The following is a 16,111-nucleotide window of genomic DNA, read 5'->3' on the forward strand; positions in this document are numbered from 1 at the left end:
TGAGATGAGTTTAATTTTGAGATAAGGAATTTCTTGTTCTATTATTTGTGAGAGTCTAAGAGAAAACTTCGAGTCTGTTATATATGGAATCGATGCATAAATCATGTTTTCTTTGGACATCCATTAGCGGAGGAGGCGGTTGGATATAGTTTACCTTACAATAATTTGTTAATTATGTTATATACAATGTCTTGGGATAGGAGTTTTTTTTGAAAAAAGGTTATTAAAAATTCCATTTCGTTATGAAAAATTTGCCAGTTGGATGAATATTTCAAAGCTCTATAGACCAGTGTGTATATAGTATTAGTTTTAAAGGTTTTCTGACAAGAACTATAGAAGTTATTGGCTAATCCCGTGAACGCCTTTTTCGATATACTGCAGTCGTGAATTCTGAATTGACTCTAGTGACAAGAATGTCCAGAAATGGTAATTTGTTTCCATTTTCTATCTCCATTGTGAATTTAATGTTGGGATGTTGTACGTTAATGTGGTCCAAAAATTTTGCTATTTGCCACTGGTATCTGAAAAGTGCAAATGTGTCGTTCAACATATCTTCTGTAATACATTGGTTTACAAGAAATAGGACAATTGTCTAAAAATTCTGTTCCTGTTTCCAAATATGACATAAAAAAGTTCGCAAATATTGGCCCAAGTGGCGACCCCTAGCAACTCCATCGACCTGCGAATAGAGTCGTTGATTAAAAATAAACATGGAATCTTGCACAGCAAGTTCAAGAAATTGTTTAAAAAGGGGTTTGCTAAAACCATGAAATACAGTGTCATCGCTAATAAAAATCTTATTTAAAATAATATCTATGGTTTCGTTCAATGGTACATTCGTAAACACTTTGAAAAATGGATATCAATTTCAGGAACAAATCATCCATCAGGACGGAGACTACCAAATGGCCAGTTTTGACGTGGAATCGTTGTTTACGAATGTACCATTGAACGAAACCATAGATATTATTTTAAATAAGATTTTTATTAGCGATGACACTGTATTTCATGGTTTTAGCAAACCCCTTTTTAAACAATTTCTTGAACTTGCTGTGCAAGATTCCATGTTTATTTTTAATCAACGACTCTATTCGCATTTTAATGAATACTATTGTGAATCCTGTTTTTTAGTTTTTAATATATGCATTTCTCTTTTTACAGACTGAAGATGCACAAAGTTGATGTGCGAAACGTTTTATAATAAATCTTGGCCTTCATGTTTAGTATCAATGGACCTCCTGAACCTCTTATATCTGCGCTCCTATAAATAATATATATTATATCTATAATATATATTATATATATATATATATATATATTATATTACTATATATTATTATACATAATATACACACACATATAGTTTACATACCGTTGTATAACATTTTATATATATATATATAAATAACCTAATATATAATATAGATGTATGTATTTATTTACATACATACATGTTCATAATATATATGTAGCAATTTACATACAATGTGTATAATTATATATATATATATATATATAATATATATATATATATATATATATATATATAGATATATATATATATATATATATATATATATATATATATATATATATATAATATATATATATGATAAAATGAATAAATATATATAATATATATATATATAATATCTATCTATATATATATATATATATATATAATATATATATGATTTAAAAGAATAAATTCTGTTTATGTTGCCTTCAAACTATTGCCTTTCTGGACCAACCCGTGTATCAGGCTTTTTTTTTTTTTTAATCTACGAAGTTACGGTTAATTCAATCTTGGGTCACGCAATCCGAAAGCTTTTGGGCAAAATAACATTTGCTACCCACAGCGCTTCAGAGCTGGTCATTTTTCATTGTTTGGTTGGAAAGGGCCATTTGTTATTCAGCTGCTACTACATAATTAAACTGTCAACAGTGTAATGTTGAGAGCGAGTGTCATTTTTCTTATTCACGGAGAGAATTTTTAAAAAATGCTATATTTTTTGTTACGATGATATTCCTATCTTTTGAAGTAATCACTGGTATAGCTATTATCATCGAAATCATTTCTTATGAAACGGATATAGATTTGTGTTTTATTTCTCTGAAATACAAACACACAATTATATTATAATATATAGTATATATATATATATATATTAATATAATATAAATATATATATATATATATAATATAAATATATATTATATATATATTATTATATATATATATATATATATATAATCTATATATATATATATATATAATATATATATATATATACACATGACTCTGTTGGGGGGGCCAGCAACACATTTCAAATAAACGTCTAGTCAATTACAAGTCTCATCCAAACGGAAAATAAAATAAGCCCCTTACTTCAGTGATGGAATAAGGACTTACACACGGTAATAAGAGCCAGGTACTATTATGCCACTCGGCTATGAGAGAGAATATGAACCTACTCTGGAACCTAATCTCGAACTGAATTAATTTCACTGAGGGTGGAATGGTCCGATCCTCACCATCGTAAACATTGTTTTAACGGTCAAGTGCTTATTATATTAACATAAAAAAACAGACATTATATTATGTATATATATATATAATATATAGTATATATATATATATATATATATATATATAATATTGAGAATACCACCGGAAAATGACAGGCAGAAGGTCACTACCAAGCGCTTTCTCCGTTTATTGGGCCCCGATGATGCCTGAATAAACAGGTGAAAGCACTTGGTACTGTTATATATATATATATATATATATATATATATATATATATATATATATATATATATATATATATATATATATATATATATATATATATATATATATATATATATATATAAACACATACACACATTATATATATATATATATATATATATATATATATATATATATATATATATATATATATATATATATTTCCTGTGGTATTCCATTATATAATAAAGTCATGTAAATCTACTGTGAACACACACGTGTATATGGATATGCAAATAGGATTAGTTGTGGCAAGCGTTTCCAAAGGTGAAAAATATGGAAATCAAGAAGGCATTTGTGGTTATTCAAATCAACCTACATACATTACATTAAGTACATAAATACGCGGAATCAGCCGTCGACATTAAATAAATTGACAATCGGGTGAGAAGTTCGTTCCACTATCGCATATCAAAAGATAAGAACTGAGGATATTCTGTTGCCCAAACTGAATGGCAACTTGAGTGAGGACAAACAGCACCGTCCACCAAAGGAGAATGCAGACCAGTGTGGTGTGGAAATTGACAAGGCCATAGGGGAATTGTGTTTCGTGCCCAGCCCATCTATATTGGTCATACTACGACTACCCTGAGGAGGTGGATTTGCAATATCCCAGAAATCAAGGGGTTATTTTGTGCATTTCGCCGAACAGAAAGACAGGAGACCAAAGTAAACGAACTTTTTCAAGCGACGATAACAGTCGGATAAGAAAATACCAATCGTATACTGATAACTGATGAAGCGTTATCCATACAGTTACAGAAGCCTCATAAAATAAAAATTATAAAATAAAAAAAAATTAAAAAACCAAGTGTGTTTTACACAAACTTTAAAGATGGAATGGAAGTCAATATAGAATTATGGCCCAAGGCCAAGAGCGCAGATTTATGAGGTCAATCAGCGCTGAAAAGGAAATTGATAGTCTAATGGTTTAAAAGGTGTGACAGGAGGAAAATCTCGCAGTTGCACTTTGAATCAACTGTCAAGAGAGGAGACAATTGGCTTACCTGAAAAGCAAAATAGCCGGTCAAATATCTCTGACGTAACTGAATTACTTTTCTAGCATCAATGTACTTTATATTGATAAGGTTCCTTGAAACCTCAACTCATGACGGTGTGCTTGGCAGCCAAATGCGTACTTATGAATTTGTAAATAAGTCAGAAAAACTAAAAATATTGGAATGTGTTCATGTAAGAGCCTACAGGAATAAAAAAAATTTCATGGAAAGGTAGCAGACAATAATAATAAGGGGAAAGCTTGCAATATATAGATATATATATATATATATATATATATATATAATATTTACATTATATATATTTACATATATATATATTTAACTATATATATACAGATATATAAGTCAAAATCTAACACTGGGCAGATCCAAGAGGTGAAAAACTACACAGTCACTTTCAGAATCATACTTCAACTTCTGAATTGCAAATAAACCGACTGTTCAAAATATTTCTATAACATTTACAACTTTATGCACTGTCATGCAGTTGAAAAATGTTTTGAAAAAACTGAAGAAAGTTGAATACAAACAAAATACGTACAAACACAAAACACACACAATATATATATATATATATATATATATATATATATATATGATATATATATATTATATACACATACACTTAGCAGACTACTTAGTAGAGGACGTTGAGTCGAAAGATCTCGCAACACTCCATCGTTTCATTGTCTTGACTGGTTTTTACCTTTATTTCTATATTTCATCACGTTCCAAATTCTCGTGATTCATTTATACATACATACATACATACATACATACATACATATATATATATATATATATATATATATATATATATATATATATATGTATGTATGTCTACATGTGTGTGTGTATGTATGTATAATTGAATCACGAAAATTTCGAACGTGATGAATATATAAATAGAGGCAAAAGCTACGAAGGAATGTGAAACAATGGAGTACCACTGCAAGGCATTTTAAATTCTTGTCCTTTATTAGGCAGACTGATATACATATGAAAGTAAGTTTACAAAGAGAGGGGTTATAAAGGAGAATATGTACCTGGAATCCAACACGCCTGGAGAATTAGTAGACCTATCCAAAACAAGGGTACAATTTAAGAGGTTTATACAAGATTAAGTCCAACTTCTCGGAAGCAGGGACAAGACAAAAATATAATGCGGTGACTGACCAGAAAAAAAAAAATATAAAAATACAATTCAATAAATCTCATTTTGCTAAAAAAAAAAAAATTTCATTCGCAAAGTGAAAATTTTTACAAAGCACATTAAACCTACAGAGACAAAGACTATATTTAAGGTAACTAATTCGTAATTAAGTCAGTGATTTTATCGTTAAGGTCATTTTTACACATTTGACTTATACTAGGGTCCAAGTAATTGTACAAGCCAAAGGCAATGTTTCACTTTCCTTCGTGGCTTTGGCCTATATATATATATATATATATATATATATATAGATATATTATAAATATATTCTATATATAATATATAATATATATATATAATAAATATAATATATAATATATAATATATAAATAATATATGATATATATATATATAATATATATATATATAGATATATATAATATATATATATATTATATATATTGATAATATATAATATATAATATAATATATAATAATATATATATATAATATATATATATATATATAATATTATAGTATATATATATAAAAACATGTACGCACATACACACATTCATACATACCGTGATTTCGAAATTATATGCTGAAAACAATTTGCCCTTCATTAGCAAGGAACCCGAACTTTGATTTCAATTGGAGGAAATGCGCTAACGATGAATCACCGAAAGGTCTGTAACAATACGACTGGAATCCGTCTGAAACGCTCTCAATAATTCTACAATTTTTTTTTTTCATTCTCTGATTCACCGAAATAAATCAATATATAACTCTGAACACAGCGAAACGCCAACCTCGACGATCAGGTCTCTCGTCTACACATTTTTTTTTATTATCGATTCCCGGCTGCAGACCGAATCGGAAAATGGGAAAAGCATACAGCGTACTTGCTTAGATAGTGTAAACTCTGGATGGAATATTTTTCTTAGATACAAAATCGCGAGAATTGTCTCATATTTAACCAAATACATGGAAAAGGCGAGCCAGCAAATACTGGACGTAAAACATGAATCATCTTAAAAAAAAATAAAAAATAAAGTTGAATTTATAAATGCGAGGTATTATCCCTTTTCAACAGTTCCCATTCTCTCTCTCTCTCTCTCTCTCTCTCTCTCTCTCTCTCTCTCTCTCTCTCTCTCTCTCTCTCTCTCCACACACACACACACAAACACATATTCAAGATACAAGGCTAAACATACAGTTGATCGACAAAATATTCGTACTTACAGAATAAAAAAAAAAAAAAAAACCTTACATAAAAGTTAGGTTATCTTAATGACACCTTACCTTCCCCAAAAGAGAAACAACAAACCTGAATCTAGAAGGAAACTGTTCTAGGAAAAAATAAAAATAACAACAATAATAATAGAAGGAAGGAAGGAATTACACAGCAAAGAGGGAAACAGAAACCCACATTTCTCACGTACTTTATTTTTATTATCCTTACTCTATTAAATTATTATTTTCTTAATGTTATTTTTGTTCTTATCATTTTTATATTTGTTTTACTTACGGTTCTAATGATGTGTATTTCTATTTTGGGGAATGTGGAGTTTATTTTTATTATTCTTGCTTTAATCTTTTAAAAATCTATTCTTATTTCATTAATGTTTATTTTTATTTTATTATTTTGATATTTGTTTTCACTAATCGTTTTACGATTTTTATATCTATTTTGGGGAGTGTGGAGTTTATATTTATTACTCTTACTCTAATTTTCATCAAATCTGTTCTTATTTTATTAATGCTTATTATTTTATTATGTCTACTATATTTTTTTTACTTACGTTTTTATGATTTTTATTCCTATTTTGGGGAGTATGGAGTTTATTTCTATTACTCTTACTCTAATTTTAATCATATATATCCTTATTTTTATTAATGTTTATTTTTATTTTATTATGTTTACATTTGTTTTACTTACGTTTCTATGATTATTATTCCTATTTTGGGGCGTATGGAGTTTATTTTTATTACTCTTACTCTAATTTTTATCATATCTAGTATTATTTTTGTTATTTATTTTTTAGTTTATTATGTCTACATTTCTTTTACTTACATTTACACGATTTTTATTTCCATTTTGGGGAGTATGGCGCCAAAGGCCACACAAGAAAGACGAAAGCTTTCGGTCCTTACCGTGAAGTGTCATGTCGGGGGGGCGGGGGTCGTCGTGCGGGTCATGGTCCCGGCGTCGTTTGAACATGTTGGTGAAAAATTCCAAAGGTCCCCGACGAGAGGAATCATCCTCGCCTCCTCCCAACATCGGTGCTTCAATCTGAAAGGAGTCACAAAGGGATCGGAATGAGTGTTTGATTTTTATATATACACATTCATATAGACTTTTAGCATAATGCCAAGCACTGGGGCAACTGAAGCCATTCATCAGCGCCCAAAACGGAAATTGACACTAAAAGGTTTGAAAGGTGTAACAGGAGGAAAACATCAAAGCATTGTTAGGAGAGGGTGGACAGTAAGACGGCAAAAAGAGAATATGAACTGAGGTACAGTATAAGGAATGAAAAGTAGTTGCAGCTAGGGGCCGAAGGGACGCTGCAAAGAACCTTAAGTAATGCCTACATTGCACCGAATGAGGTGCACTGACGGCATTGGCCCCCCTAAGGGGAATTAGTGTTTGACGTGATATCTACATAGGTAACTACAACATTTCAAAATCTATTTCCCTCGCTTTCCCTACGCATGAACGTTATATATATATATATTATATATATATATATATATTATATATATATATATATATATATATATATATATATATATATAAATATAAATAAAAGTAAATAATAAAAGGAATGGTTGACAGTCATCCAGAAAGGAACAAAGAACGGTGTAAGCGAAAGGGACAATCGCTTTCATTCTAGCTCATAACGCTGAGAGATCTAATATCCAGCGAAGGCCGTCATCACAGTGAAAGCTTTTGATGTGTCAGTGGAAGTCTGGGAGGTGACCCATCACAGCCGTCGTCTTCCTTTCTCCGAGTCAGTTGCCGTTTACTGTAATGACAGGCCAATCATTAGTTTTTTGTGCGTTTTTTTCTTTATTTTTGCTATTAACTTGTAATATATTTCCTTCCACTTTTAAGCTTATGGTCAGGTTAGGAAGGAAGCCCTTATTAGATATCGAATACGAAAAGTTTTTGTGGTTTTTTTTTATAATACGAAAGAATCGCCCTAAGTGCTTTTCGCTATTAAGCTTAATACAAAACTCTCTCTCTCTCTCTCTCTCTCTCTCTCTCTCTCAAAAGGCTTCGATAGAAAGGTTGTCATACGGAAAAATTCGTAAATAAAAAGATAAGACTATATGTGTCGCAAATATCGAGCCACAAATGTAATTTTGAACAGAGTTCATTAAACCTTGCTGATAACGTTTCTATCGAAGCCTTTTTTGAGAGAGAGAGAGAGAGAGAGAGAGAGAGAGAGTGAGTTTTGTATTAAGCTTAATAGCGAAAAGCACTTAGGGCGATTCTTTCGTATTATAAAAAAAAACCACAAAAACTTTTCGTATTCGATATCTAATAAGGGCTTCCTTCCTAACCTACCATAAGCTTAAAAGTGGAAGGAAATATATTACAAGTTAAGAGCAAAAATAAAGAAAAAAACGCACAAAAAACTAATGATTGGCCTGTCATTACAGTAAACGGCAACTGACTCGGAGAAAGGAAGACGACGGCTGTGATGGGTCACCTCCCAGACTTCCACTGACACATCAAAAGCTTTCACTGCGATGACGGCCTTCGCTGGATATTAGATCTCTCAGCGTTATGAGCTAGAATGAAAGCGATTGTCCCTTTCGCTTACACCTTTCTTTGTTCCTTTCTGGATGACTGTCAACCATTCCTTTTATTATTTACTTTTATTTATATAGATTTTTGGCATTATGCCAAGCACTGGGGCAACTAAGGCCATTCAGTGCTGAAACGGAAATTGACGGTAAAAGGTTTGAAAGGTGTTACAGGAAGATAACCTCGCAGTTGCTCTATGAAACATTTGTTAGGGGAGGGTGGACAGAAAGATGGGATAAAGAATATGAAAGGAAGTACAGTAAAAGGAATGAAAGTGGTTGCAGCTAGGGGCCGAAGGAATGTTGCAAAGAACCTTGAGTAATGCTTACATTGCACCTGAGACGGCTAATTCCCTGTCCCGTCTTTTCCTGTCCTCCCTCAAATCTTTAAACCTACTGAGGCTAGAGGGCTGCAAACTGGTATGCTGTTCATCCACTCTCCAATCATCCAGCATACCAAATTGCAGTCATCTAGCTTCAATAGTTTTTATTTTATTTTAAGGTTAAAGTTACCCATAATCATATAGCAAGCCTACAGGTGCCACCACTGGGTCGTGGCTGAAAGTTACATGGACCACGGCTGAGAGTTTCAAGGGCCGTGGCTGAGAGCTTCATGCAGCATCGTACACTGTACACAAAACTCGATTGCGCCGAAGGAAATTCTGCTATTCTTTATTACTTTTTGTGGGTAGGCGAGGCGCCATTGTTCCTTAATAGTCTAACGGTAAAAATTTCATGTCTTTTAGGAAGTGACCACGTCAGTTAATTTTCTGTTTTGTGAGGCTTTTGCTGTTGGTGCAAATATAATCAGAGTAATTACACACATTCACCTGAACAACAAATCACTCGTTACAGGACCGAGATATCAGTGAAAAACAAAGTTGGCCGTTGTTAAAAAAAATGTTATTCCACTCAATGACAAATACAAAATTCGATGCATGCGAAATGACATGATTGTTTACAAACTAGTTTCTCCTATCAACTTTTCCGTTTTATCTTTTATTACAAAATATATCAACGATACAGTGAAATAACAATGGGGTTTTATTACTAGGTTTTAAAAAGCACTTACCATACCATTAATGAGAGAATGTAACCTGCTTATTAATTTGTACACCACAGTACGCATGCTTATATATACCTATGTCACTCTATTTTTTTAAAGACATTACTCCGTTACCCTAGATAAAGGGTGGCTTCTAGGAAAGTTTTATTATTTTTCTATATTTGGTTTTTTTCTTTCCGCGGAGAGAGAGAGAGAGAGAGAGAGAGAGAGAGAGAGAGAGAGAGAGAGAGAGAGAGAGAGAGAGAGAGAGAACTTACATATATCAATTTCATTAAATTTTTTTCTATTTGATGATTCTTTCTTTCTGTGGAGAGAGAGAGAGAGAGAGAGAGAGAGAGAGAGAGAGAGAGAGAGACTACGTATTTTTCAAGTTTCATTTTCAGGAAAAATTTGACTCTGAAAGGAAGATAAATCCCATGTTAAGAATTGTATGCATGAAAAATTGGTAAACATTGTAAAATGCAAGTAAAGGAATTTAGAGTAAAAACAATTTCAAATGAATTTTCAGTGAAGCTTTGACAGACCTACAATGGTAGTTAGTAGGCGGGATGCTGTAGGACTCAGTGGTTCTCGATCTTTTCTCAGTGATGGCACCCTAACTAATGGAATCATTACCGTGGTATTCCTTTTTCACCATATACGCGTATCGCATGAATATGCATACATACATACATATATAATATATATATATATATATATATATATATATATATATATATATATATACTTATATAATATGTAGACACACTGTTAATAATTATATGTGGACTTATCCAAACTTGTTTTTTTCTTTTTTTTATGTTCATTGAGATAAACCAACCAAGACAAAATCCATGACAATCTTGCGGCACCCCTAGGCACTGTCTATGGCACCCTGGGGTGCCACGGCAACCAGTTTGAGTGTCACTTCTGTAGGTAGTATGCCAAGTTCTCAAGACATCCTGAAAACCTCTTATAATGTCATAACTGAGCCATTTGTCAATAACGCAGTAGTATTTGCATACTTCGCCCTACATTAGCGTCGAGGGGTGATGTTGCCTATTACCGGATGTATCTAAATGATTTCTCAAATGTATTTATTTATACTAGCAAACATATGATACAGAAATTATGTATGAAAATTCGTAAAGTAACTAAGTCTACGGGCAGAACCAGCTCCGTTTCAGGGAATCCTTTCTAACCCCCCCCCCCCCACCCACCTCGGAGGGGGTTGGGGGAGGAGGATGAAACTCCACTAAAAACCATCTTAGAGGTCCCCATCATAACCCTGCCAAGTTTCATGCCTATCGGACCAGCCGTTTGGCCATGATTGAATGACAGACGGACAGACAGACATTACGCCCATTTTGATTTGTACAGTTTCCGTCTATATTCATTTGTTCAGCATCACTTACTCAATGCTAAACCAGTTTAAATAACTTTGATTTTTCCTATTTTTACATAAATGGGAAATTAACGCAAGGACAGCTTGCTGAGAGATTTCACGCCCTTTTGTGCTTTTTACGTAGAGGGACAGCAGTTACTAAAATAATAATAAAAGAAACCAATAACAATAACGTTTATGAGCTGCCTCTTTTGCAGTTTTCAAATTCTACTTCTAGCATTAGGTTAACCTTTCTTTTCTATCAGTTCATCGGTTCGTAAGGAATTTTTGTCCCAACTTTCCTCACATCCCAAATCTACTATAAACAACACACACACAACAACACACACACAAAAAAGGAAAAAAAAGCGAGACGAAATAACAGCAGACTAATGGAGCGGGAAAGATGTGGGATCAAAGCCTCTCCCGACGTACAACAGAGAGGCGCTCTTTTTGTTGAAGCGCTTCTCACATCTTCAATCGCTTCGCCGCGTTTCAAAAAATAAAAACGCTCACAACTTCAATTAATTTGCTCCGTTCAATAAACAAGAGAGATAAAAATGCTACGCCATCACTGAAACCGGATGGGGGAGTTGTTTTGACACGAGGGGACGAGAGGCTTCAATGCAGAACAAAATCGCCCTTGGGGGCGGCCCTGCTGCTGCCCTCAGTCAGTCACACGTCTGGGGACAATACAGGCCGGGGGAGGATGGTGGTTTATGACCTACATCTGCCAGACTATAAAATTCATACAATGGAAGGCAAGTCGAAAAAATGTACCTATGTCTCTGGGGAGTCATACACGAGTAGTTTACGTGCTCGCCTACATGTTCGGTAGTCACGAGTTCAATTCCGCGCTTTGCCAACGTGAAATCAGAGAAATGTGTTTCTGGTGAATAGAAATTAATTTATCGATAAAATGTGGTTCGGATCCCACAATAAGCTGCTGGTCCCGCTGCTAGGTAACCAATTGGTTCCTAGCCACGTAAAAATATCTAATCCTTCGTGCAAGTCCTAGGAGAGCTGTTAATCAGCTCAGTGGTCTTGTTAAACTAAGATATACTTACTTGCACACAAGCAAACGAACGAAAGCATTTACGGATAGAAAGGAAACTATGATGTTAAACCGTTTTTCGGTATATGAAGCCATTGGAATAAAGGCAGTGTTTGCTGTTCACATTTATGAAGACTTCGTCATTCTTTATTTACCTAATGGATATGTATTCTTGGAACAACTAATTTCATATCACCCCACTTTTTTTTTGGGGTGGGGGGTTCCAAAAGCTGGCCGATTATCCCGTAAAACATTTACCCTTTACCAGGCGAATACTTTATTTTTCAAGAGCCACATATTATTATTTCGTGCATTAATTATAAATTCGATCAAGATCTCAATGACTCAATGAAGTCAAGTTTCGACCATCAAGAGACCCTTTCAAAACTAGTTTTAGTTATTTTTTCAGACATAGGGAACTTGCGCTCAGAAATTTATGTGTATATATATTATATATATATATATATATATATATATATATTATATATATATATATATATATATATATATATATATATATATATATATATATATAGTATATGCTTATATATATATATATACATATAAATCACCATATCCTCAGTAAGGCATGAATATATTCCCATATCAACAAATTCAGATATTGGCGTCGGGTCTATCGTACAGTTTTCCTTTCTTTCATTATTTGCACTTAAATCTCGAGACTCATAACAGCATCAGGTTCAGAATGAACTTGATTCAGACTCCAAACAAAAGTGACAAAAAATAGCCTCATTTTCGGCGCACCAGACAAACATCTTTACTACAATGGGCGCTAACTCTTACCTATCCCCAAGGGATGACAGCGCCTGGCCCAGGGAAAGGGGATTTGCATAGGATGTCCATATATCTTTAATCGCGCGGTAGTTCCGTTCTCGCAGGTCAAGATTTAATGAGGCGTCCATCTACGTGCATAAGGTTTACCGCTCCCACGTATTGTTTCTTGCTTGTTTTCTATTGCTTGCGATGAGCCTTTGTTTTTCCTGAACTATAAATTGTTTCTTGCTTGTTTCCTGTTGCTTGCGATGAACCTAAACTGCAAAGCTTGCTTTACACACACAAAAGTTGAATATGCGTTCGAACTACACTACTACTACTACTACACACTCACACACACAACTTCAATTTGCATCTAAGCAACCGTAATTGGATACTAGGATTACATAACTAGGGCAAAACTTTTCTTTGTTACAAGGAGTTACAAGGATTAGGATGTCTCAAAGACTTGTTAGTCCATCCAAGGAGACATCGTGTGTTCACTTATCTTCTACGAGCAGGTTTTACTGTGCATTCACAGTGTCCTAATGATTTTGTCTAGCTTTCTTTTAAACTCTTCCACACTGTTGCTGTTTACAACTTCTGGTGGCAGTTTATTCCACGTGTCACATATCTTGTATGTAAAAAAGTAAAAAAGTTCCCACAATGGGATGTGTTGTATCTCTTCAGTTCTAATTTCCCTCCATTATTTCTTGTCTGATTTTCGTTTAATGTGTACATAATACTGGAACACGGATACTCAACGCGTTTGTGTTATTTATAATAAAGAACGCGATATGCCCGCATACTGCAGTCGTACATTTGCTCACTGTTTAAAGTTAAAATGTTTATAGTTATTTTCAGAAACTAAAAATGACCAAGACGACCAATCTCTTATGTTGAATGGCATCACAAGTCACTGCAAATTCAAGACAATTCGACCCATGGAAGTTTGAGGTTTCTGACATCACGACAATCGTACATGGCTCACAGAAAGTTAAGATTCACAGCATGAAATATGATAAGAAAAAAAAATACGCCTAGACTAGATTTAGCACCTTACTTAGGGAGCAGAGGAGATAAAAGGTCGTTCTCCACAAGAATTCATGGCTCAAGTTTTAGGATTTCTCTGTTCGGCTTGAATAGAACCAGCACTTAGTTTTATGTAAAAGAAAACTATTGAGATGGCTTTGACTGCCCGTCATCCCTCAGATCTTAAAAAACTACAGAGGTTAGAGGGCTGTAAATTGTCATGTTGATCATCCATCCTCCAATTATCAAATATATGAAGCTGCAACCCTTTAGCCACAGCAGTTTATTTTATTCAATATTAAAGTTAGTCATTACCATGCGTCTGGCAACGCTATACGACAGGCGCCACCATCAGGCCGTGGCTGAAATCTTCATGGGCCACAGCTCAGAAAACGCGAAGAAACTTCGACGCATTTTTTACTTGTTTTTAAGGAAACCTAAGTTAATTTGAACATTTTGAATATACTTTCTGTTCCACGCACTTTTACTGTAATTTTAAATTGATCATGGTCGCCCGTCTTCATGCTAACAACCACCCTTTCTTTCCATTTCCCACACGTTAAGCTCAAGTCAGAACGTTACAGTAATGACTAAACATGTGGATAAGATCCACACAAAAAAGCAAATCCGTCATATTTTAGAATATATATATATATATATATATATATATATATATATATATATAGATATATATATACTATATATCTATATATATATATATATATATATATATATATATATATATATATATATATATATCATATATATACACATATATATACATATATATATATATATATATATATATATATATATATATATATTTATATACACACATACTATATATATATATATATATACATATATACACACATATATATATATACATATATATATATAAATAAAATATAATATATAAATATCTTCATGTTCTAGAGTATTAGAGTATATTATATATTATATATATATATATATATATATCTATATATATATAATATATCCTCATGTTCTAGAGTATATATAGTATAATATATGTATATATATATACATATACATATATATATATATATATATATATATAGTAGGTCTGTTGCGTTCTTCCAATCTTACTTATCTCTCCCCTGTTCCCTTATGTAATATCTTTCGTAAGCATTCGCAAAATAAAATATATATTCTGGGTCGGAAAAGGCGGGAACAGCCAGTGAGAAATCCGACTGTAGCCGAGAAGACAGGTTGTCTGAGTAACTTTACCTTGAGCAAACTGCTCTATGCAAACAAAGGTTCCTTAGTAATATTAACATTCTCAAAGTAATTGTATTCGGAACCCCTTAGGCGATTCTGATTTCAAAATCGATCTTCATTACCAGAAGTGTTCAAATTAGTATTCTAGTGCTGTCGTGTGTAGACAGAGCAACTTTGAAAAGCTTACCACCCAAACTACTGGTTCATAGATTTTCTGAAAGCAAAACATCTGATAAGTCGTTGCTATCATAGCGATACTTTTTAGTTTTCTGTTAAAAAAACTAATGTGACGGCTTTGTCTGTCTGCCCTCAGATCTTAAACGTGACTGAGATTGAAGGGCAACAAATTGGTATGTTGATCATCCACCCTTCAATCATCAAACGCACCAAATTGCAAGCCTCTAGCCTCAGTAGTTTTTAATCATTTTAAGGTTAAGGCTAGCCATGGATCGTGCATCTGGCAGTACTTTTCGGAGGTTTGTGACGCACCTTCACTGACTACATATGGGGAGAGACTAGGTGCTGGCCGGTCGGTTGTAGCTGGATATATTACACACAGCATTATATGCTGTACAGAAAACTCGATTGCGCCAAGAAACTTCGGCGCAGTTACTACTTGTTTGACAAGGATAGAATGCAATAGAAAAATTAAGATCAGGTTTTCGTCTCCTTCTTGGGTAACTAGGTATCACCAGCGTGGGACCACATCAAACTCAACTCTGAAAACCAGCTCTGCAGTTTCATTCGATGCAAGGAAAGGGGACTTGCTTTCTCTTGGTTATCCCCTTTTGGAAT

General features: G+C 33.2%; 1 protein-coding gene across 5 annotated transcripts in view; it reads right to left on the minus strand.

Annotated features, from left to right (window-relative positions):
* The window catches only part of LOC135211969 (uncharacterized), a 244,100-nt gene that overhangs the window by 68,352 nt on the left and 159,637 nt on the right, over positions 1 to 16,111 (minus strand). For 4 of the 5 annotated variants that reach the window (XM_064245226.1, XM_064245229.1, XM_064245224.1 and 1 more), the window contains 2 exons: positions 7,124 to 7,262; positions 4,860 to 4,892 (listed from right to left, as the gene is read on the minus strand). In XM_064245226.1, coding sequence (XP_064101296.1) covers positions 4,860 to 4,892; positions 7,124 to 7,262 — 172 coding nt within the window. The remainder of the gene's footprint in view (positions 1 to 4,859; positions 4,893 to 7,123; positions 7,263 to 16,111) is intronic. The other variant, XM_064245227.1, reaches the window with a different exon arrangement.

This window comes from Macrobrachium nipponense, chromosome 40 (genome assembly GCF_015104395.2).
Source record: "Macrobrachium nipponense isolate FS-2020 chromosome 40, ASM1510439v2, whole genome shotgun sequence".
In the NCBI taxonomy this organism is placed as follows: domain Eukaryota; kingdom Metazoa; phylum Arthropoda; class Malacostraca; order Decapoda; family Palaemonidae; genus Macrobrachium; species Macrobrachium nipponense.